Source organism: Maniola jurtina, chromosome 4 (assembly GCF_905333055.1).
Source record: "Maniola jurtina chromosome 4, ilManJurt1.1, whole genome shotgun sequence".
In the NCBI taxonomy this organism is placed as follows: domain Eukaryota; kingdom Metazoa; phylum Arthropoda; class Insecta; order Lepidoptera; family Nymphalidae; genus Maniola; species Maniola jurtina.
Genome location: NC_060032.1, coordinates 7,543,613 through 7,567,238, shown reverse-complemented (window position 1 = coordinate 7,567,238; position 23,626 = coordinate 7,543,613). Strand labels below are relative to the sequence as shown.

The following is a 23,626-nucleotide window of genomic DNA, read 5'->3' as shown; positions in this document are numbered from 1 at the left end:
CAACAGACCCGCCCTGCCTTGGCACTGGTAGAATTTACTGAATTTTCCAAAATATATTAATTTTCTTACATTCCAACCTAGTTCTGACAGTCTGACTGCCAAGGGAAGTGAAAACTTAAAACTATGAAATAACCATTCGAACCGTTTTTTTTCGATAGAAACCTATGTGAATAGATAATTCTATCCAGTAGGTACATTAAGTTTAAATATTGTTATGTACAGTAGATTTGGCGGCAATATCGAGTAAAGTCAATAACCGTCAAGACTTTAAAGCTGCGTGCAACAATTAAGGGCGCCCTTGTGTATTAATCAATGTTTATTGTTGACGTAGATCAATGCTCCGTTCGACCGGCTTTTATCGATGTTACGCGTTGCAATTAAGCAATTAGTTTTGGGGTTCCTTACCCAAAGAGTGCCAACGGGACCCTATTACTAAGCCTCCGCTGTCCGTCTATCCGACCGTTTGTCTGTCAGCGGCCTGTATCTAGTGAACCGTGATACGTAGTTTTAATGTTTTGACAGAATGTGTATTTTTATTGCCGCTATAACAACAGTCAATAAAACTTTTAAAATGGCCAGCATGAACATAACAAAAATGAAAAAGTGTTATTTCTTGTATTAAGGTACGGAACCCTATGTGTGCGACTCGCACTTGACCGACTTTTAGTTACATTGTTATCAATTATTCAAATTAATTACATAAACTAATTCTTTATAATTATGTTCTCTTACGTTTATCTTATTTACTGAATTTTGACCGCGTGTGCGTGTAGTAGATTTGCGTTTTTAAGAGATTTTTAAAAAAGACGCATTTCAAAGTATTTGTCTAGGCTAAATTGACCTTTGGATAGGTCTTTACGTTCTCATGTCTAGTCAGTATCAATTGGGCAGTTTCAATGACTATCCCGGATAAACAGACAGTCACAGACACACTAAATTTTAAAAAGCCTGTTTGGATTTTGATAACGTGCAAATAGGGTACTTATCAAGACCCTTATGTATTTCTAATCTCAGATAGACGTACATAATATACTCATAGACACTACATACATACTTAATGTACCTATGTATTAAGATTTTAAAATCAGCCATTGCAATTGTTCTAAGGCAAACCAGTAACATATTAGGTGAGACAACTTTATACAGAGTAAAAAATTGTTACCTGTCGCGATGTTGATTTGCCATAGTATAATCTGCTATAGTTTCTTGCAATATTTGTACAATCTACCTATTTTTTTTTACAATAGACAACTATATTTTTGCGCTTTTTATTAATGATGCCCGTTTCATTCATTCGCGTGGATTAAGGTTAATCAACACTCTGTACTAAACAGATGACACACACACACACCACATAGATTTTGGTTTTTAAAAATCCTGTGGGAACTCTTTGATTTTTTGAAATAAAAGTAGCCTATCCCCGGGTTGCAAGCTATTTCTGCGTCTTCCATCAAAGTCAATTAAGCGGATGCGCCGTTGAAAAGCCAGCAGACAAACAGACGGACACTTTTGCATTTATATGATATTATATTAGTGTTCAAACAATCACTCATAGTACTCATACCTTGTAAGGGTATAAACGCCAACATAAACCCGACGCCGACGACAGCCGCCCAGCTGATCTCGAGCCACATGAAGTAGGTGACGATGACCGTGGCCAGTGGGCCGATCCACAGATAATGCAGGAAGATGATCGCGACGTCGAAGCGGTTCACATCATTCGAGAGAAGGTTCACTACTTGACCCACTGTCGTCTCCCCGAGAGCTGTCTTCGATAGCCGTAGAGACTGTGAACAATTTTATATCTATGTTTATTTTTTTATGAAAACTTGTCATAAAAAAAAGGAATTGTGCTTGCAACCTTAATCAAAGTATTTTGTGCAGGGTGCGTAATTACATTTTCCCTAGTGATAAGAAAAAGCATGGAGAATAATAACGTTTTCCTGTGGCTCAGGTTTGCAAAGCAATAAATAATGTATTTCATTTTTGATATAAAGTTGTACATATAATATGATCGGAAGAAGTAATTTAACACTGAAATAAATTCATGGTCAATTGTAATCGGAAGGTAAGGTATAGTTAATTTTAACACGGGGTTTTCTCAAGGTAGTTAGGTATCGAGAATGCAAACAATGACATACACGTATGTAGGTATGTCGTAATGATGACTTGCACGCACGTTTCTTCTAAGTGTGCCTTAACGGCAGGTACAAAATATAAAATGGTTATTGGTTATACATATAAGAATACTATAAAGATTACTATAAATCATAGATTTACATTTAAATATTTGCTAATCCAGCTTCCAGCCAGCAACGTCGTATACCTACTACGTATTAGATACTTAAGGATATAAGAAATTTATTTAGCCAAAATACACCTCAATTTAACCCATACACGAGTAAGTTCAAGAGTCGATAGGAATTCTGATAGTCCAACATCCCATTGTATGGTTCTTTTTAAATTTATAGACTAGTGCTTCGCTGGAATCAGACCTGGTGACAAGTGAGGATGCAGCCTAAGATGGAGCGGGTTTGCCTAGAAGATGCCTATTCACTCTTGATTTGAAGTGGAGGGCACAACTGATCCCGGACAGGCGTTTTATATCCTAGCGGTTCGAATTAGAAACAAGGAGGCTATTCGCTTCCTACGTGTCCGTGGAAGATCGACTACGACCTTGAAGAAGGTGCAGACCTTGAAGTATGACGATGCCTTGCGGATCAAAAGTAAAAAATCCTATTAAAATGTAAAAGATTATTTAAATAATAAGAAAGTATGGGAATGAGTTGTCAAACAGCTTTGATAAATCTAATAAGTAAAAGTGATTTTGTAAAGTGGTGATAAGAAAAAGGATACCCAAAGAAAGGAGTTTGTTGTAGGCTCTTCTCAGACTTGGGCGCGTTAGGAACACTCCTAGCTTTAGTTTTAAGTTAACGTAATTAATTATCATCACCACTGCACCATTGTTTGACAATCAGAAAGTGTACAATAGTACCCCATTTGAATAAATGTCTTTGACTTTGGCTAGAAGAAGAAGATGTTAACCTTATTTTCAGGATAGGATCGATAAAGGGATACATACTTGCCTGGTGCAAGATATTGGTTGAATTATTATCTTTTCCTTGAATTAGAAATTGAAGTACGCAGTTATGAGTAGGTAGTTGTCTAGACAGCGACTTGAAAGATACACGTGTCAAGGTACTCAACCGACGATTACCTGGCGTGTGTGAAATCTCATTAAAAGGGCAGCCGCGGTCGACAGTGTCGGGCAAAAATCTTGAGAAGCCGAATAAGCTGATGTGTCTGTCTACCATCCATTGCATTCGTATAGTTATCGTCTCGAAAAAGATCTCCGGCCGTAAACCTGTACTATACGAGTATACTTAAATGTAATACCGTGTGTAAGTGAACGCGCGATGGCGGTGTTTATTTGCCGCGCGATTAGTTCGTCAATCAACCTTTTTCTTCCGCGCAACATAAAAGTATACCGATGCAAAGATACATCCCGCTCTATGATTGTGATTCAGATTTTTTGAACTTGTAAAGTGGAAACCAATAAATTGTATCACCCGTATAATGCACACCGCACAACCTGGAAGCCTACTCAGATTATGTCAATGACGCAATGAAATGCCGCGTGTCAACTGACAACCGGGCACTGAAATGTGAGACAAGGCCACGCACGCGTCACAACGCATCACAACTTCTCCTGTGGTGAAGATGCCAAGACGTGGAATAGGTTCCAGACGTCCATCCACAACCTAAGATTGAGCTGGGACTTTTGCTTCTAAATGTGTCTTGCAAATAAACACTTCGCGCCAACAAAATACGGAATAGGCCTGCAGAGGCAATGAAATCTAATCGAATCTAAAATTGTATATGTGCTTATAAGCTCACCCAGACGAACCTCTCGCGAACGGATGAAAGGATAAGAACTTCAACAAACACAAACAAGATCCATTCAACCTTCACCTAAATTTTCCAACGTGGTTTACGTTAATCTCAAACAAGATAGTGTAAACTCTTAATTAATGAATACAGGGTGTAACTAGAACGCTAACAAAAACTTAGCGTTATTATTATACTACCTAAACACAATCCAATGCCAATAACTTTAATAAATAAATTGTCTTATTTCGTAGTTTTAGTGATTTGTTATTTTTCAAACTCGCATTGTATAGCGTGTAAAATTCGAGTCAATGCCCCACCCACGGCATTGACTCCGAGTGGCCTAATTACGCAACGTTCGTTGACCTCTAGTGTCAGTCAGATGTTTTATTTGCAATATGTTGGACGTATGGACATCGGAGACAGTAATAGTGTCCCATTGGCACCCGCCGGGTATGAAACCTTAAAAAGAAAGACTGGACTTGTATACCACACGTGTTTGAGTCTATTTTGAGGGATATTGCTGTTCTAGTTAATCAACAACTCTCTGACGTTGAAGAATTGTAAGAATCGATATAACAACTGTATTGTGTGTACGTAAGTTTACCTAGCAACGGACTTAGCTATGCTGATAATATCTTGTCCCCGAGAACGTGTTAATTTCCATTATTTACCCACAGTTTAGCATTAACCATTTTTGAAACAGATAATTTCAATGACTTGAACGCTGTTTCACGTACTTATCTAGATAGTTACGTGAGATAGAGAACATGTATTTAGGAATACCAATTTAGAAATTAACGGAGCATAATGTAGCTCCGTTAATTTCTAAATTGGTTCAGTTGTGGTATTGTAGAAGAACTTCGGCCATGACTAGTTACAGTCTACCGGCAAAGACGAAGTGATTTACGATGCGGCGTAGAACCTGATGATGATTTATACTAATTTTCCTATTAGAAATCTGACAAAATTTTCTGAAAATACGTCAGTTACAGTTTATTCGGCGATAGTAAATTGGTCTTTGAGAGATATTAATAACAAGCTTTTGCCCGCGACCCTGTCCGCGTAATATAACTTATTAGCCTAATCTTAATTTAATAGCCTATCAGTGAAATAATTTTCAGATTCGGATCATTTGTTGCGAAAATTCTCAAATTACAAACTAACAAATACCTATAACATATTTGTTAGTTTGTAATTTGAGAATTTTCTTGATAGTATTATTATTTAATTATTTATTTATTGTAAGCCTACCTCTAAAACTTTTTTTAATTTTAATTTTTTTTTGTTATTTTTTTATGTTTTTTTTTTGTTTTGTTTTTGTTTTTCTTTAATATTAAGTACATTTTTTTTCCATATTAAAATTAAATCACTGTTTCAGAGGTCGTCCCAAATGCGGGCAAATGCCTCCCTTTTCTTTCAGTTCGTATACTGTGAAGTTCGGGTGGGATGGTAGTCGCTAACTCCCTCGGTGACCAGTTTGATAGTAATAGTACAGATTTATTTCTTACCTTTCTGTATATAAGTGAGCAGCAAGCGACCCTGAACTTCATTCCCATATGTAGAATGGCCATCATGTACGGATGCACGAAGAAGACATTGAGCGCGGAGCATAGGACCACCGCGCCCGCGTACAGGTAGGCCTCCCTCGGCTTCACCGTGGTCTGGTCGGGGCTGTAGTACTCCACTAGTTTTCCGAGGAAAACTGGCTGTGCTATACTAAAAAATGAATTTTCCATTAGACCCCATTACAATAGAGCCGCCTTATAGGCCACTCTAAGTGTAAAAACAAAAAAAAAATGTTTTACTTTGTAGTGGCTGTAAAAATCTGTTTTTGAAAAAAAAATATGACATATAATAATAATACGTATACAGTGTAGACATATAAGTACGTCAGCTTTTAATTGACTAATTTGTAATGGATGGCCTACGTAAACATTGAACACTGCCATGTTCTTATCAAAGAAAACCGTAATATTTTTAAATGACTGTGTACCTAATACTTTAAATGTTTTTCTTTTCATATCTAAACCACTCAGTGCTAATTCAATTGTACACAATCTCTTAATTACTTTAAACAAATCAAGTCTTAGTTATGCTGTTTTTCGACAGGAAACATTGTGAAAGGATAGTAGGTATTAATTTTATGTGAGTTAATTTAGTTTAGAGATTGTGTGCCACCGGATTAGCCTATTATATCTATTCATAATACCTTCTCCTATGTTATGAATTTAGTATTATAATGCTATATATAGCATTCATACAAACAATACTAATAAACAATAAATTATTTATGTATATATTTTATTTACATATCTATAACAATACATCACTGCATTCTTTATAAAAAGAAAGTAAATGAAATATATAATGGTACCTAGACTGGAGTGAAAAACTAATTTACCCACTACCTTTAACGTGGTTTTAAAAAAAAAATTTTACTTATACATATATTCATTCACACATGCTATAAAATGCCAAGAATGAAAACGGACTTAACTAAGGTTTACTGGGAAACAACAGCGTCGCATGCTAATCGTAGGCAGGTATATACAAGTAGATACTACTTTATAGTTAGCTCGTAACTACTTGATCAATTGTGACAGTGCGTTGAACTACGAATACAACCATAATACAAACTAGACAAGGATGGTTGTATATACGACAAGTGAATTATTTACAATGGTAAATTATGTATAGTGACTCAACAATAAAGCCAATCAAAATATCTGCCCAAATTATTTGAAATTACACCAAAAATTATACCTTTTATAAAACTCTATTCAGAGACCAAAGGCAATCGAAATCGATTAATAAACGTACTCGCGTTGTTTGCATCATTAGGATGGTTTATTAGAAAAGTACTGTACTATGTTTACTTACTCAAACTCACTAGTTTTGCTTTCTAACCAAAAAGGAAGTTACTAAACCAATAGCAGCATGTACTACAATGGATTTAGGTCTATGAACTAACTCCGAAAACGCCATGGAAGTTAAGCAGAATTTTTGGGCAGGTATTTTATCATAAATAACTACTACATAAATATAAAATCATCTCTAGAATGAACTCCTACTTTTCTTTCACATTTTCGCTCACTTGTCTAGTGTACTATTTCGGGCGGCTTGCAATACTTTTTCGTGCAGATCCAATAGTCGACTGTGCATAAATAGCTGGTCTGCTTGTCTGAAGGAGCCGATGAAAAAACCAAGCATACGCGGCTGTAGGATACTAGGAAAAAAGGTAATTTATACCAAGATAATATCAGAAACTAATCCGCAATGTTATCTAGGTCCCACTGATCGATCTTACTTTACGGCGATGGGGGTAAATTAAATTAATCGTGGTGATTGGGCCGATGACCCGACCTGGTACTTATCGAACTGGTATAACGTTTACAAGGTCCCCGATACGTTAGTAGGTCACCAAGAAATATCTAACCAAACGTTTATGTTTCGAGAGCCTATATTTACGTGTTTAGAGAAAATTTCTGTTATATTTTTTATTTTATTTATATTTATACACAAAATTTCCTTAAAAATATCTCTCGCCAAAATGCACCGCAGTTTGTTGGCGAGTTAGCGCTCAATAAACCATAACACCGCTATGCTTTCATTATATTTGTCTCTTATATTCTATGCAACAATCTTTAACTATTATTATTGGCTCGCAAAGTCTCAACAACATAGAATTACACAAGCATCAGCTGTAAAAAATTTTTTTTGCGTAACCGCGTCTCATCCCGTGACGTAACGTCACGTCTCTCGAAACACGTGTACATAATGTTAATGACCTATTTCCATTCCAATTTCCTTCACGTAGGTATTAGATACATTTTAACGCGTCGTTCAATTGGTAGAGCTCTATAGGGCATCTACCTACCTACTTCATAGACACTAATAGTGTAATAGAGTGCAGAATGCCATAACTTTTATAATCCCGATGTTTTATGCCTAGATTGCCAAGATTTTATAAATACCACGAGCGGAAAAACGCCACCGGAATAATTTTTCGACGTAAGTAGGTACCTAATATCTATTGCCCGCGCAGATATGGCGATCCCTTTAAATTATTTAGATAAATGGCGCTTTACATTACGTACAACACAAGTCTGTGGCTAAGTAATTATGTTGTACACAATTTCTAAACTAAATTAACAGGTCCAAAATCTTATGCTATTCCTTTCCGCAGCAAAAATTATGAAAGGGATATCATATTTTGAGCTGTCGTTATTCTATATAACGACAGCTGTCGTTATTCTATATAACGACAGCTCAAAATTTTCGTTTTGTCAAAGATTTCGTTTGAACAACAGAATTAATATTATGTTTATTGTAGTGGTAATCCTTGCGCGAAAATTTTTATTTACTAAATGGTTAATCAATGCATTTCACGTAATCAATCATGGATAAATAAAGATGTACTAAAGTACCTATATTTCGCGACAGATCGACCTGGAGATCGTGGTACGAGGCAAGTCTTGGACGCTATCCAGCACCGGGTTAAAGAGGGTACTGTGTGACTCATGCGGGGCGTCCCTACCCCGATTGCCATGTCGACTTGTCGGGGACTATACTTATTGGTCTAATATACTTAATAAAAAAATAAACAATAGTCCAACTGACAAGGCAAGCTCGTTAAGAGGATACTTGTCAACGAGCCCCCGTCGATTTCCTACGTATGATATTATTGTTCTTATCTCTATTTGCCCTGGTTCGTGCATTCTCGGTTCCTAGATCGGTACATTTGTGATAACGAATTCAAATTGCTGTGATTGGCTGAATTTACCATGTTCTTGCTGCGACAGTGAGTTTGAGCCACTAGCGGAACAATGTTAGCCGGTCAGAAATGATTGCAATTAGTCAACCTGTTTGACGTCCGTGTTCTGTTTTAGATTACAAAAAAGCAAAAATTGTTGTTGCAATCATCAATTTTAGCAAATAGTGAAAGAGAGTCGGCCAATCAGAGGTCACAACTACCGCCACACTTTCTGTCAAACTTTGGCAGTAGGCCTGCCGAGTAATGAAAACAAATTTTTCATTCTGTCTAGGTGTAGGGTAGGTGTAGGGTTGCCACCTGCCTCTTTTAGATTTACAGGCTACCACCATCAAAAATACGGGGTTTAGATTTGTTTACGGGAGACATTGTTTCTTATATATTGTTGTATTATTGTATTGTTTATTATTGTATTTGAAGAAATAGGCGGTGGTTCTCTCTGAAAGCTTATTTAGGTATTTCAGTTTATTTGTATGTTTTGGATTTTTCTCTCTGTATGTTGCCGGGTCTTGATCGGTGAACTGTGTTTACAATGTGGTTTTAAATAAAAGATTATTTATTTATTTCAATAGTTTTTAAAAACTCTTCATTTTGTAAAATAAAATGTTATACATTTCATGCATACAATCTTTGCATGTTAACTTAAAATTACATTTAACTTGTAATTCCACCTTCAAAGTATCAATACCATGGCCGTAGCCAGGAATTGATTTCGGGAGAGGTTTTATCAGGGCCGGAACTGAATCCTGTCATGAGGAAAAATACGTTCGCTCAACTTTATGGGCTAATTACCTGGTTAGTTGAATTTCGCCTTTCAATTTGATAGTGGAATAAAATACAACAATGAAAAAGCGCAGCGCAGTGAGCGTAAGTGTTTTTGGTTCAATACAGAAAAAAATAAGTGAAAGGGAAACGAGTTTAGCCATAGCAAGATACTTCTTTACCAAAATTTTGATACTTATTATTCAGAGGTAACTTGCACCCCAGAAACGAACATAAGCTTTTATCCCGGAAAATCTCCCACGGAATTTTTAAAAACCTAAATTCATGCAGACGAAATTGCGGGGCATACACCAAGTAATACAAATTCAAAACGCGAGTGAAGCGAGCGCAAAATGTTTGATATATTTCCAAAAAAAATTGGTAAGCAAATGCAAGAAATAGTGTAAGTATTATTTTAGGTTTAGGTTTTTGACGATCTCCCAGACGCAGTGGCCATTTCTAAATTTCTGGTCTGGTGGGAGGCTTGGGTCATGGCTAGTTATATGGTTAGTATGGCCCTACCGGCCAAGAAATTAGACTGCACTATTACCACTAGGAGGGATTAAAGTCAAGGGCTAACTTGTATAAAAAAAGGCTTAGATCCTAAAACCAACCTCCGCCTCTTTGGCTACGGCCATGATCAAAATCGAGTGGGTTTCGGCTACGCAGGTATTATTCTACGCATTGTCGCACAAGGAAAATATGTATTCTTTCTACTGGACATAACGTCAGCGTTTGGTTTCGCAAGCCAGCCCGGCTGAATTTGTAAAAAACCGGCCAAGTGCGAGTCAGACTCACGCACCGAGGGTTCCGTATTCGGGTATTTTTTTTCGACATTTTACACAAGAAATCAAAACTGTTATGCATTAAAAAAAATATGCATAAAAATAAATAAAAATCTGTCTTAGAATGTACTGGTAAAGTCCTTTCATATAATAACCTACTTGATTTAATACTTAGTTACTTTGAAAATTGAAAATACTAATATTTGTTCATGAACACATGACAGACGAAGAGACGGACAGACGGACAGATGGACAGACAGACAGACGGACAGACGGAAAGACAGACAGACGGACAGACAGACAGACAGCGAATTGATCCTATTTCCTTTTTGCTTTTGAGGTACGGAACCCTAAAAATATTTAGTTTTATTTGCCCCATATTTTATTTTCATAATTACGGGTTTCTGTATCTTGAAATACCAACCAGTAACCAGTAAAATACGGGGCCTCTGGCAACCCTACTCGGAAATCACTGTCACATTCAAGTTAATGTCAAATATTTTGTTTTCGATTACAGAAAGCTGCATCAATCATTATTAAAATATTTTATTTGTTGTGATTGGCTGAATTTTTGAGTTTCAGCCAATAAACAGACTGTTTGCCAATTAAACGTCATAACAATATAAATGCCAGAAAGTTTAACCAAATAAAACAAACTTAATGAGAACTTAGTGAGAATGCAAACGGCACACAATTTATAATACATATTATGTTAGTCGTATATAATAGATATTATAGTAGTCGTTCACTTTGGTAATAGTCAGATTGTCATCAGTAAAATTGATATTGGTTGATGTATCGTAAATTATTGTTTCGGTGACAAATATTTTTATAATCTATTTATCTTTGAACAGAATGGAATAGAATGAAATGGAATGGAGTACAATGATAAATTTTTATTCCTGTAAACTTTTAGGTAAACTTCAAAGTGTTTTTTGGTCAGAAAAATTTACCACTGGTTCGGAATGCTGTTCCTACGTTTCTAGGGTTTCGTACCTCAAAACGAAGAACAGAACTCTTATAGGATCACTTTGTTGTCTATCTCTCCGTCTGTCGAGTGTGTCAAGAAAACCTCTAGGGTACTTCCCGTTGACTCAAAACCATGAAATTTGGCAGGTAACCTAACTGCGTAATTTTGGCTAGTTTTTTTAATCGATAAAGAAAGTTTGCGACATTGTTCAATAAAAAATTTGGATTCCAACTCCTCAATCCTGATGTTGCAGGGGACCTGACTACTAAAGCTAATGGGATTTAAAAAGTGTCGATTATTAATTGATATTGAAGGTATCTATACCAAGTAAATACTTTGTCGTTGACCTCAACCCTGATGCTGTAAGAAATTGCATTCCTAAATCCTGGTGATCCCTCGGGATTTGAAAAGGATCATCCGTTTAAATGTTCTTACGTGATACAGAAACAAGTTGCATCCCGGGGACGGGCTATTACGGAGAGGCAACTTTTGTTCTGGGAAATGAAAGGATCGGGATTTTCAAAAACCTAAATCCACGCGAGCAAAGCTGTGGGCATTAGCTAGTTGTAAATATATTTAAAAGCTACTATAAGATAATAAATAAGGTACTTATTTCCTTATATTTTTATTGTATGGCAGCGCGTATACGTAATACATTTTTTTCTCAATATCTATCGCTTTATCTCATAGCAAGAGTCCGTAAGACATAATACAGTGAATATAGGCAAAATATACAATTTTTGCAGTTTCCACGTCAGTACCTGTCGAATTTTTCTAACAGTGTAAGCAGCAGAGTTGAGTTTACCATCAAGTGTTGATATGTGGGTGTTCCATAGAAGCTTTGCATCTAACGTTATACCGAGAAACACGGGGTTCTCCTTTATTTTCAACATATGATTATTAATCAATGAATTTATGTCATTTAAGGTCCTGGTATTGGGCAGTGTGAATTGAACACACTTAGATTTCTTTGCATTTGGAATTGATTTGGAAGTAAATTGTTAGCAATAAATCAGAGAGTGACCTGTGATATGGCATTACATATAGTATACATTGTCAAAAATTATAATATTAAAGCTGTGCGTATTGCGTGAGGAATTGCGTATTGGGTGAGGAATAGGTGCAACTTGCAGGGTTTGATGCATGCGCTATTTCCAGCAAACATGAGACATATTTATATCTACAGGCAACGTCTGAGTAGGTAACGCATACGTCTAACGCAAGTTGAAATGTACCAGTGTATTTAGTTAGACCTATCGACAAGTTTAGAGTCGGGTGTAGTTTAAATGTGGCCCGTGTGTTTAGACCAGTTTAGACTGTCAGTTTCCGCCCCCCGTCAAAGTCGGGGGTTGGTCGTCCCCCGCACCTCACCACCCCTCTTGCAGAAATCGAGACAGCACGAAATTTTCAAGATTTCTGGGTGTAATTTCTGGTTTTCGTAGTTCCAACATAATTATAGCAATATAAAATATATAACGATAATTTTTTTACTGCATGATATTCATTAAATTTTCTAGGTCTGTGGTTTTTCCAAATTTCATTAAATTGCTTCGTTGTCTAGAAAAACGAGCACAAAGTTGGGCCTTTTTTTAAAGAAAAATACAAATCTTTGAACCCCTGTAATTTTAAAACTACATATTTTTAGAAAAATCTAAAACACCACAGACACAGATATTAGTTTCTAGACTATGTCTGCAAAATTTCATGGACTTTGGTTGCTTAATATTCAAATGAAATGGGAACTACGATTGTATGGAGTAAGTGACGGAGAGAGCTCTGTTAAGCTTCAAGATCTCGTCGAAGATTAAACAGATTAAAGTCTCAGTTAGTTAACGACAAAACTTGTAGCCCGACCTGAAATATACGCTTGAAGTTGTTTTCGAGGACAAAATGACACAGTAGATCTTCTTTGTACGTCAGGGGATAAGTTAACAATGTTAGCACGACCTTGGTTTCTTAATTTGTTACTAAATTGATAGACGATGGCTAATAGCTTTCGCCTACTATCAGATATAGCCATAGGTAGGTACTATAAGTCTCCATATAAGTGTACATGATATGAAATTGGGTGAAACTAGACAATTTTATCGACGGAAAATAAAACTTTTGAAATAAAAGTGAATCGGCTTCAAAATCACTGAAAAGTATTAATTACATTTAAATTACGTATGTATTTCATACTTTTAAAGCGATAAACAAAAATCATCAACTTATACTGTAGGCAGTAACTTGTACTGTAGCAGGATGTCGGCGCTAAATTCGTCATCAACTAGTATTTTCCCCCTTTTTACTTTGGCCGACTACAAAAACTACCCTATTTTATATTAAGTTAAACCCTTTTATTCTCGGTTAGACATCAAAATCTCAAAACAAACTGCCATGTTATCTTTGCAATAAACTGTGTCATCTAAATACAAAGAACTTCAATCTTCAGCTGTTTTAAAACCAAGATCTTAAGTGGGCTCTACACTCGCGGCGCGAACGGCCGCGAAAGCCCGCGACAACTGCGAATCACGAGTGTAGATGTTGTTCACGCCTTCGCGTTCGCGCTTCGCGCCTTTCCCCGATCAGTGTCGGTTTTTGGTCCACGACAAAGGGTTTCGTCCATAGTCACGAACAAGACTGTGAAGATTTGCGAGTGTGGATCACGCGTGGATCGCGGCATACCTTCACGGCGTGAAATAACGGCGCGACTTCACGTGCGAGTGTAGAGCCGGCTTTATGCGCACTCTTCACTTCGCGGCGCGAATAAACAGTGTGAGTGGTTTCGCGAATTCGCGTTCGCGCTTCGCAGATGTCCCGTCCAATGTCGGTTTTCTTGCCCCGCCACAAAGGGATTCGCGGAGCGTGAAAAGTAACGTATCTATCTATAAACGCAGTAATTCAACTGCTAAACTATTATTAGAATGAGTATTTTGTGCATAATAGTGAGCTCGCAATCCAAACCTAAGGACCATGAGATTTAAAAATAGAATTAATGTTTAGATAATATAATGAGCATTCCTTTGGCGGTTTAAAAGCAAAAAGGGATTCGTTATTGTCAAGTTAAATTCTTTTGTGTTTCATTTTTATCTATTTTTACGAGTAAGTTTACTTATATAAAAGGAGAATGACATTTACTATCGACAAGTACAGCTCAACACACTGGGTGACGGTAGATTCTAATTAGGACGTAAACTCCCATCGAGAAACTCTCGTTTGACGTGCTTTTCTAGTTTAAGCGATATGTAATTTAAAATGGTTATTACACTTAAAACTAACAAAGGACGTGGATTTTACGTATTTTGGAAGACCCTGTATTTAATCATTACTGAGAAAAAAGTTATTTTTGACATAGACAAATACCGTATTCGCGCTGCGAATGTACAGCGGGCTTCAAAGCAAACATTTACCTGCTCTGCTTTGCATTCTTTGCATGTCACTACTGTTGTTGTTCTAGATTTCTTTGTGCCAAATTACTTAAGTACTATTGTTAGCTATTTCAAATATGATAAAGCCTTCCTTTTCTGCATTTACAATGATAATAATCACTTTAACGGTGAAGGAAACATTGTGAGGAATCCTGCATGCCTGAGTGTTCTCTGAAATGCTCTCAAAGGTGTGTGAAATCTGCCAATCCGCACTTTCTCAGTGTGGTAGACTATAGACAAACCCTTCTCATTCTAGGAAGGGTTCATCTATAGTCTATAGTTACGGTCATTCACGGGTCTCCTACCCATGATCCGAACCGTATGGGCTGATCATGATGATAAATGATGATTATAATAACGACTATCTACCAATAATTATTCTTCATAGAAAAAAACACTTAGGTAATATAATAATATGACTGTGACTAGAAAATATATTAGTTGCTATAAATGTGCCCCAAAGTAAAAAATAATTTTAAATCAAACATTATTTTACAGTAGTTTTCCGTGACATACCTAAATATTCATAAGCTACAAGTATGAATTATAGTAGTGTTCACTTGTTCATTTTTCTGCGGTAAGACAATTAGCAGAACTTCCTGTTGAATTTTTAATAATCTTCGTTATTTCAACGCATTTTCTGACCATTTTATACACTTAATTTTTCATAATGAATTAGTTGTCGGATAATGTGGGTAATCACGTTGTAAACAATCTAGTTATACTAAACTAGAGGATGCCCGGGACTCGTCCGCGTGGATGTAGGTTTTAAAGATCCCGTGGGAACTCTTTGATTTTCCGGGACAAAAATTTGCCTATATCAATTACAGAGACGCAAGCTACCTCAGTACCAAATTTCATACAAATCGGTCAAGCGGAGTTGTTTTTTATTTTTCCAGGATAAAAGTAGCCTATGTCCTTCCCCGGAATGCATCCTAAGTCTGTACAAAATTTCATTAAAATCGGTTCAGCGGTTGAGCCGTGAAAGCTTGGCAGGCAGACAGACAGACAGACCGACAGAAAGACTGACAGATAGACACACTTTCGCATTTATAATATTAAGTATGGAAGTATGGATTGGCAGGTCTAAATCTAATGTTTCCTATTCCACAGCGAGCATTATGAAAGGCATAGCAATACACTGGAATTCATAGTCATCTTGACAATGCAATGGCTTCCAGGGGCTTTTTTAGAGGATGATTCAGACAACATATTGTGTCATATTAAACCTTTATGCAACACATAAGGTTGCAGGTAGGTACACGACACATGTCGTCTGAATGGTCCTCTAAAGAAGCCCTTACCTTGACTATGAATTCCAGTGTTAGACCAAGACCATTTAAGTTAAAAGAAACTTTGTTGTTTAATTACATATTTTGTACAACCGAATCAGCACCAATCTTTAGTTATTTTTGCACAGCGCAGCCTTGAATACCTGATTTTTTCAGAATAAAATGCAGATTCATTTTTATAAATATTATTCATCCACATATCCACGTACTTATGACATATGTAATACTAGATGACGCCCGCGACTTCTGCGTGGATTTAGGTTTTTCAAAATCCCGTGAGAATTCTTTGATTTTCCGGGATAAAGAGTAGCTTACGTGTTAATCCAGGGTATAATCTATCTCCGTTCCGAATTTCAGTCAAATACATTCAGTAGTTTTTGCGTGAACGAGTAACAAACATGCTCACACACAATAGACACAAACTTTTGCCTTTATCATATTAGTGTGATTATGAGTTGCTTTTCTTTGACGCAATCAATGACATGCAACTTGGGTCTGGGTCAAATATAGGAACAAAATTTTCAAACATAAGGGAGATAAAACGCGAGAAAAAGGGAAATAAGCATAGATCCTCAAATGGTCATATTCAGTTGTTAAGATTTATCTCTTACACTAATCCGTAATCCAACTCAACTTTTTAAATTTTAATAAAATGGTAAAAAACAGCTGATATTGTTACAGATTTTTCATTGTCTTCGGTGTTTTCGGTGAAAAAATACTCTTCACAATAGGCAGGTTACAGGTAGATTCATGAGAAGGGTACAAGGTATAGGGATACAGATAACCTACCATATTAAGTTCCGAGAATCTTGAAAACCAGTCGGCAATTACATTACATATTTATACAAGTGTAAATTAAAAATTTATAACACCCCCGACGATCCAAAGTATTTGAGTTTTCCAAAACATCATTTTCAAATAAATAATTATGTATTTAGGCAACGTCCATCTTGACAGCTTGACATTTGTCAATTGACATAATATTAAGAACCTAACGGTTATCTAACCTTCTTTTCAACAAGAAAACTAGAAAAGAGCTGATAACTCTTAAACGGCTGAACCAATTTTTTTGGATTATAGCTAAGAACACTCTCGATCAAGCCACCTTTCAAACAAAAAAAACTAAATTAAAATCGGTTCATTCGTTTAGGCGCTACGATGCCACAGACAGATACACAGATACACAGACACACAGATACACAGATACACACGTCAAACTTATAACACCCCTCTTTTTGGGTCGGGGGTTAAAAATCCGTACTTTTACTAATATTATAAATGCAAAACTGTCTATCTGTCTGTCTGCTAGCTTTAATTTGCGTACTTTGTTCGCGTGCTGCTTTTTCTCCCAGACTATCAAAGACTTCTCACAAGATTTTACAAAAATCTAAATCCATGCCAACGAAGACATCATCTAGCCTCTTACAAAAATAAGAGAGAATAAAGCTAAAGATATTTTATTTAATTAATTTGTTTTGACTGAGATTGAGTAGGTTATGAATCACAAAATATTTATTATTATTAGTTACCTAAAGTGGGTTTTAAAAGATGTCACCTTAGCGTTCAGCGAACACAGATGCCAATAACCACGAGTACTAACTACGTATTATCCTTATCACATTTAGCATAACAGCTGTAACATTATGTACGATCACTGCAAACGGTGGGCACTCTACACACAGACATATTCTATTCTATTTTGAAATGACAAGGAGTTAGGACTGTCAATTTCCCAAAATTTATTGGTGGAAAGACAAGGGAAATGATCAAAACTGGAGACTTTAAAAAGATTAGAAAGGTGTATCCAAGATTTATTTTCGAATTTCGAGTGTTTTCATAGCGTCGAGTGCTTCTGGCGAGTTTATTGGGCGCTTTTTAAAACTATAGTATATATATAACTACTTAATAATATAGATATTACATAAAAACACATTTTAATACTTAGTAGATGCAGAATAAAAATTATTGTGTTTTTTAATACATTATATATAGATTTGTCTTTTGTAGTATTTCTATGCACTTATGCATACTTTGTCTAATCTGACTTAAAGAAGCTCATATTAAGCATCTTTTTCTAGCTTTGGAATAAGCTGGTTGAAAAAGTATTCTAGTGCTTACTGCTTAGTAAGTCTTTTAATAGAGGCTAGGTACTCACCGAATTCCACATTCCATAAATAACAGGACGAATCCGTAGAGCATGCACCTGGCAGCATACGCTCTAAGGATGACTCGAAGGAGGCTCGGCGTGCGTTTGCCTTGGGCGCTCGCCACCTCTTCCTCCCATAACCGGGCAAACTTGTCGCCTAGTGGACCTATGAGTAATGTTAACTTATTTAAAAACATCTTTTATTTGTTGTTACCCGCCTGCTCGTTTGTTCGCTATTTATATTTAACAAGATAAAGTTGAAAACTAAAACCCGACTGCGATCGTCTTCAAGGTAACCAAATCTATTATTGCAGTATGGTTAGAATAAAATCGATAAAAAGTGTAAGTGATATACCTACTTATACATCAATTGTATAACTGTGATCCCTACATCCACAAAGAAAAGAGCTTTAGGTGATAAATAATTCGTCAAACGGCTGCACAGGTATTCATCATTATAGATAAGGTCTCAGTTAAACGGCCTCTCGAATAAAAACCATATTTAAATGATTCTATCCATTTGAGCGCTACGATGCCACAGACAGACTAACAAACTTATAAAACTGCAAATTGCATCAGAGTTTTAAAATAAATGGCCATGCGCAATAAAATTTGGGTCTCTAATCTAATACATTTTTCGCGATGTACCTACATTATGTAATACAAAATTGTATTGAAATTATGTAAAATGCAAATTAGACTTTGTATATGTAAAATGCAAGAAGATAGACAAATCGAGGTGTTAGTCTAGATCAAGATTGCCTTTTATTAAGGTCACAGTATGAGTACATACATGTAAATTATGGTTACTTATATATTACATTTATCAAAACCCAAATCAAAACTCATCTTCTGATTTATTTGTGCGGAATAACCTTCGAAACGGCTGAATCGATTTTAACGTTACTTTCGCAAGCAGGTAGAGGACTATACAATCATATAAGGAATTATCTACTTCTTATCCTTAAAAAAAACAAAAATCGTTTCTACAGGATTATCAAACCTAAATCCACATGTACAAGTCACAGGCAAAAGCTAAAATCGCGTATATTTTTTTTTCGAAAATAAGAAAGAGATACTTTGAAGGAATCTCAATCCAATATCAAACAACCTCGTGTTGTAGGCAATGAGAAAGATCATAGCTATTAGCCACGTTAAATGGAAAATACACATGAAATAGCAAAGCAAAGCACCAAATCTGAACTAATATTAATCTTTAGCTTATGAGCAAAAAAGTTGTATTAACACAAAACTTAATGACTGGTGGAAAATTTTAGCACATAGGTAGTACATAGGTAGTTGTTTATTTAAAAGATAGTTGCTTTTAAAATATTTTGGACAATTTCCACAAGTTCCACCAATTAGAGGAAAACGCATACAAACTTGACGAAGGTAGATTTTTTCTAGGGGATATGTATCTGCTAAGAAAATGTTTTGAGAAAATTCACCCCTACGAGAGTGAAATGGGGTTGGAAGATTGTATGACAATTATATGAAAGTTACCTATCTGAACCATTGTACACTTTTTGATGGTGAGTTGTTGAATTTGTAAGATGTAGTAATGGTGATAATTAATTAAAATAACATCTCACAACAATTTTGAGATTACTATGCTTTTCAACTGAGAAAAACAAGACAAAAATGGCACTGATCTCAGTTAAATAAAACAGGCAGTATTACAAACCAAAAAAGTTGACAGAAATCTACTGGGTTTTTTTTTTACAATGTAAGGTCACCTTTGCTAAGGTGTGAAGTTGACTGAAATCTGCTGGTTTGTCACAATGTAAGGTCAAATTGGTAAGGTGTGAAGTTGACTGAAATCTGATGGTTTTTTACAATGTAAGGTCACCTTGCTAAGGTGTGAGGTTGACTGAAATCTGCTAGTTTTTGCAATGTATGGATGCTAAAATTGGTAAGGTGTGAAATTGACTGAAATTTGCTCTTTGCTAAGGCATGTACACAGGCTTTGTTCATGTAGTATTGTAAATAATAAAAATAGCTCACCTGAAGCATGTTCTTCAAGTGGCTCATATAGATCATGCTCTTCCATTTCTTTCTTCAAACCACCCCAAAATATTGGTAAGGTCCATCTAAAAAAAAAATCAGTTTTTGACTACCTGTTTGTAACAAAATCATAAACATCACATTCTCAATCCATCACCAACCCACTGGGCCACTACTGATCACAAGTTTACTTTCAGAATGGGGTTTAGGCCACTGTCCACCATGCTAGCCAAGTGTAGGTTGGCAGATGTTACATACCTTCAAGAATATTACGCAGAACTCTCAACAGTGTAGATTTGTACACAATGTTTTTCTTCACAGTTAAAGCAAATGATATTTACATAATTGTAACAAAATTAACATCAAAAATTATTTGTTTACTTGCCTTAACTTAGAAATTATTTTATTTACTCAATTAAACTTGAGGCTGATTCATCAACCAGTAGTTGTTGATGAGGAATTCAGAAATCTGAAAATCAGATCTTAACCATATTATATAAAATAATAGTTATCCTTACCCAAATGTTAGGGCTGATAAGGGATTGGCCTTGGCCCGAGGATGTACTGGCCGACCTTTTTTTTTTGCAGCCTCCATGCTTTATTTTACCTGAAAAAAGTTGACTTTTAACATATCTTAAAAATAATATTAGTAGGTATTTGTCTTAAAATGCAATAAAGGTATTTATAAGTATGAATAATTGTTAACGGTTTGATGAATCCGCCAGACGGTAAGGTACGAAGTTTTGGGTTGGATAAGTAGCCCAATATTGGCATTACCCGGTATCGTATTACACAAAAAATAGGATAAAAAGTTACAACTCACTGATCTCGTATTTTAAGTCCAAATCACTTGTAGTTTAGGAATTGCATAGAAAATGCATGGCGCTAAGTGTAAGTACAAATAAATTGCTTGAGGTAAAGAACAATTCTGTGCCAATTTATTTTATTTCTACCTCTTCTGTTACAATAAATTTATGAGGTGTGATTTTTATTTTCAACCTTGAAAAACGATGCAAAACGCGCAAATTTCATAAAACATTGAATCTTATACAATTCAATGATACAGACTGAATTTATTGAAGAAACTAATTACTAAAAAGAAAACGAATATTAGTGGCACCGCTACTTCTCAACTGTTCTCATCTCAACCAATCCTCGACGAAGACCGAACTTGCAAAATTTCTACCAATTGATTTCTACCTATTCTACTAATTTTTGCTTTGAGTTTTGACGTTATTCAGTGTGACCAGATTTATGAGGGAGCAGCTGTGCTTCTTGGCCGGCAATACAGTAGAAACGGGTAACATTGATATTAAAGTAATGAGACTTTTGTGAGACAATGTTACTATACCTACTATTTTGGGCAAATTTTGGGTAACTTTGTGAATGGAGCATTATAAATGCAAAATAAGGTTTTCCCTATCGTATTGTCGTCTTTATTTGTGGCTTCAACTGGCAAAGTACGAGACAGACTCGCGCTTGGCGAACACAACAAACAGACAGACGTAGAGACGAACAGGCGAACAGAGGACGGATGGGACAGACATACAGACAAACAATGAAGTGGGCCTATATGGGCTTCTTTTTCCTTTTGAGGTCTGGAACCCTAAAAACCCCTAAGGGACAGCTTATGGCGCTTTTTTGTTGATAGGGTCTTAGAGTAATTTATATAAAATTGAACCCAATGGTGCTTATCCTGTTTTTTATACATTATTACCCACAGTAACCCACCCATGGATGACAGAGAGAGTTTATAGGGTTGCAATAATTTTGACATCCACAAATGCGGGTGCGGATACGGAATAGAAGAAGTTCACATCCGCGGATGAGGATGTAGATTATAGGATTTTGTAATATAATACAATTTTATGTGACTAACTACTAAAATAAATAAAAATGACTCAATTTTAATATTATCTACACTAGCTTAAAAGGACTAAGCCTTTTGAGCTAGTGTAGTAATAGTGTTAACTGTAGGTACTTATTGTAGCGAAAGTGAAGTAAAATTTAAGTAGCTTTAGGTAGGTAAGTAACTACCTAAGTATGAAGTTACAGCTACTAATCACGTGAAAATGTATCGAGGTAAATGGTAAATGTATCGAGTCTTGCTGAATTACTGCTAAAACTACTTCTGTTAAAACGTTAGTTAGTAGTTTTTGTAACTCCTGTGACAAAATCTTTTTAAGCTCTAATTTAGGCAATATCCTGCTAAAATCGCAGGAGTCTCCAATGTCTGGTCACCCTGTACAACATCTTTTTTTTTCTCTCTCTCGTCTGGCTGTACAAAAATAAGCCAATGTCAAGTTTGTAGTTATTTGTAACAAGTTAGTCAAACTATACAAGTATGGACCCCGTCTGTGCCGGTGCTCGCCGACACACGCACGGCACCCCCTTTGAGCGCTTTCCAGTCAGTTTTAACAAAAAAAACACTCCAAAAAGGCAGAGCACGCCCGCCAGCTAACACCAACACAGACGAAGTCATGGGTATATAGATCAAAATAATCAATGCAGAATACAGATTGCAGAAAGCGGCAGTGCAGAGCATAGACATAGCTACAGAGATATACCTAAACGCCTAATACACTACTAGTAACCTGGTGCAGAGTGCAGAGAAGTTGATTTTGAAATATTATTCATGTCCTCTAGACTGGTATAAACGTTATCTGTGTTCATGTCAGATTTATGGTCTGTGATCCATGTCTATGTTAAAATGTGTTTGGACTAGAGGTGTAAAAGTAACGAAAACGAGCGTACCCGTATGCATTCGTTACTATAACAATTAGGACTCGTTACTATCGTATCGTTACTCGTTACTTTTGATACCACGTAAGATGAACGAATCGAGTCGTATTGCGTACGACAGTATGATGTCGCGGCGTCCGCATCGCAACATTTACGAATGTTGCGATGCGGATTTGTAGAAAACATACGTAGGTCTACATTACATACAAAGCTGCGTAAGGTGCAATTTCTCACTTTTCCGTATTTTGAACCAGACATGTGTTTAAGTTATTCTCAATTTAGTTTGATTTAATAAGTGTAGAACTACAAGTGAACTGTTGACGGAATCTACTAAAATATTAAAAAAAATTACCTTGAGCTTGAGCTTATGTTAAATATTTATACTAATAAATAAAATTGGAGTGTCTGTCTGTAATTTCGAAATAACTACCTCATATTAAGCTCATATGATTATTTGAACGATACCTTATCAGAAACACTCGTTTTTAAAATTTTAACAATAAACTAAACAAACATCGATCTTTGTAACGTACGTTTTTAAATAAACCGAGAGAGCGCGCCTGCGCGTAAAACATACGGTCAACAAACATTTCAATGCACGCATCTACGGTACTTGTGTGAACCGAAACGGTATAGGAACGGGCATACGATGCAAAATGCGAGTAACGAGATGCATTTGTGAGTAACGTTTCGTTACTCGGTACTAGATGGCGCACCCGTTACTCAGTAACGAATACATACGGTTCGCTACAGCTCTAGTTTGGACTTCGTCTGTGATGGCGTTTGCTGGCGCGCGTGCTGTGCTTGTTTGGAGTGTTTTTTTTTTGTTAAGAGTGGCTGGTTTTTGTGTTAT

At 36.1% G+C, this 23,626-nt stretch overlaps 1 protein-coding gene across 3 annotated transcripts in view; it reads right to left on the bottom strand.

The window, feature by feature from the left end:
- LOC123864864 (ATP-binding cassette subfamily C member 4-like) overlaps positions 1-21,219 on the bottom strand; it is a 36,887-nt gene extending 15,668 nt beyond the window's left edge. The window contains exons 1-7 of one of the 3 annotated variants that reach the window (XM_045905576.1): positions 20,851-21,219; positions 20,550-20,638; positions 20,032-20,117; positions 18,037-18,193; positions 6,986-7,117; positions 5,400-5,607; positions 1,565-1,787 (exon numbers count right to left, since the gene is read on the bottom strand). In XM_045905576.1, the coding sequence (XP_045761532.1) occupies positions 1,565-1,787; positions 5,400-5,607; positions 6,986-7,117; positions 18,037-18,193; positions 20,032-20,117; positions 20,550-20,626 (883 nt within the window). In that variant the 5' untranslated portion in view covers positions 20,627-20,638; positions 20,851-21,219. The remainder of the gene's footprint in view (positions 1-1,564; positions 1,788-5,399; positions 5,608-6,985; positions 7,118-18,036; positions 18,194-20,031; positions 20,118-20,549; positions 20,639-20,850) is intronic. The other 2 variants (XM_045905575.1, XM_045905577.1) reach the window with 2 other exon arrangements.
- Positions 21,220-23,626: the final 2,407 nt, after the last annotated feature.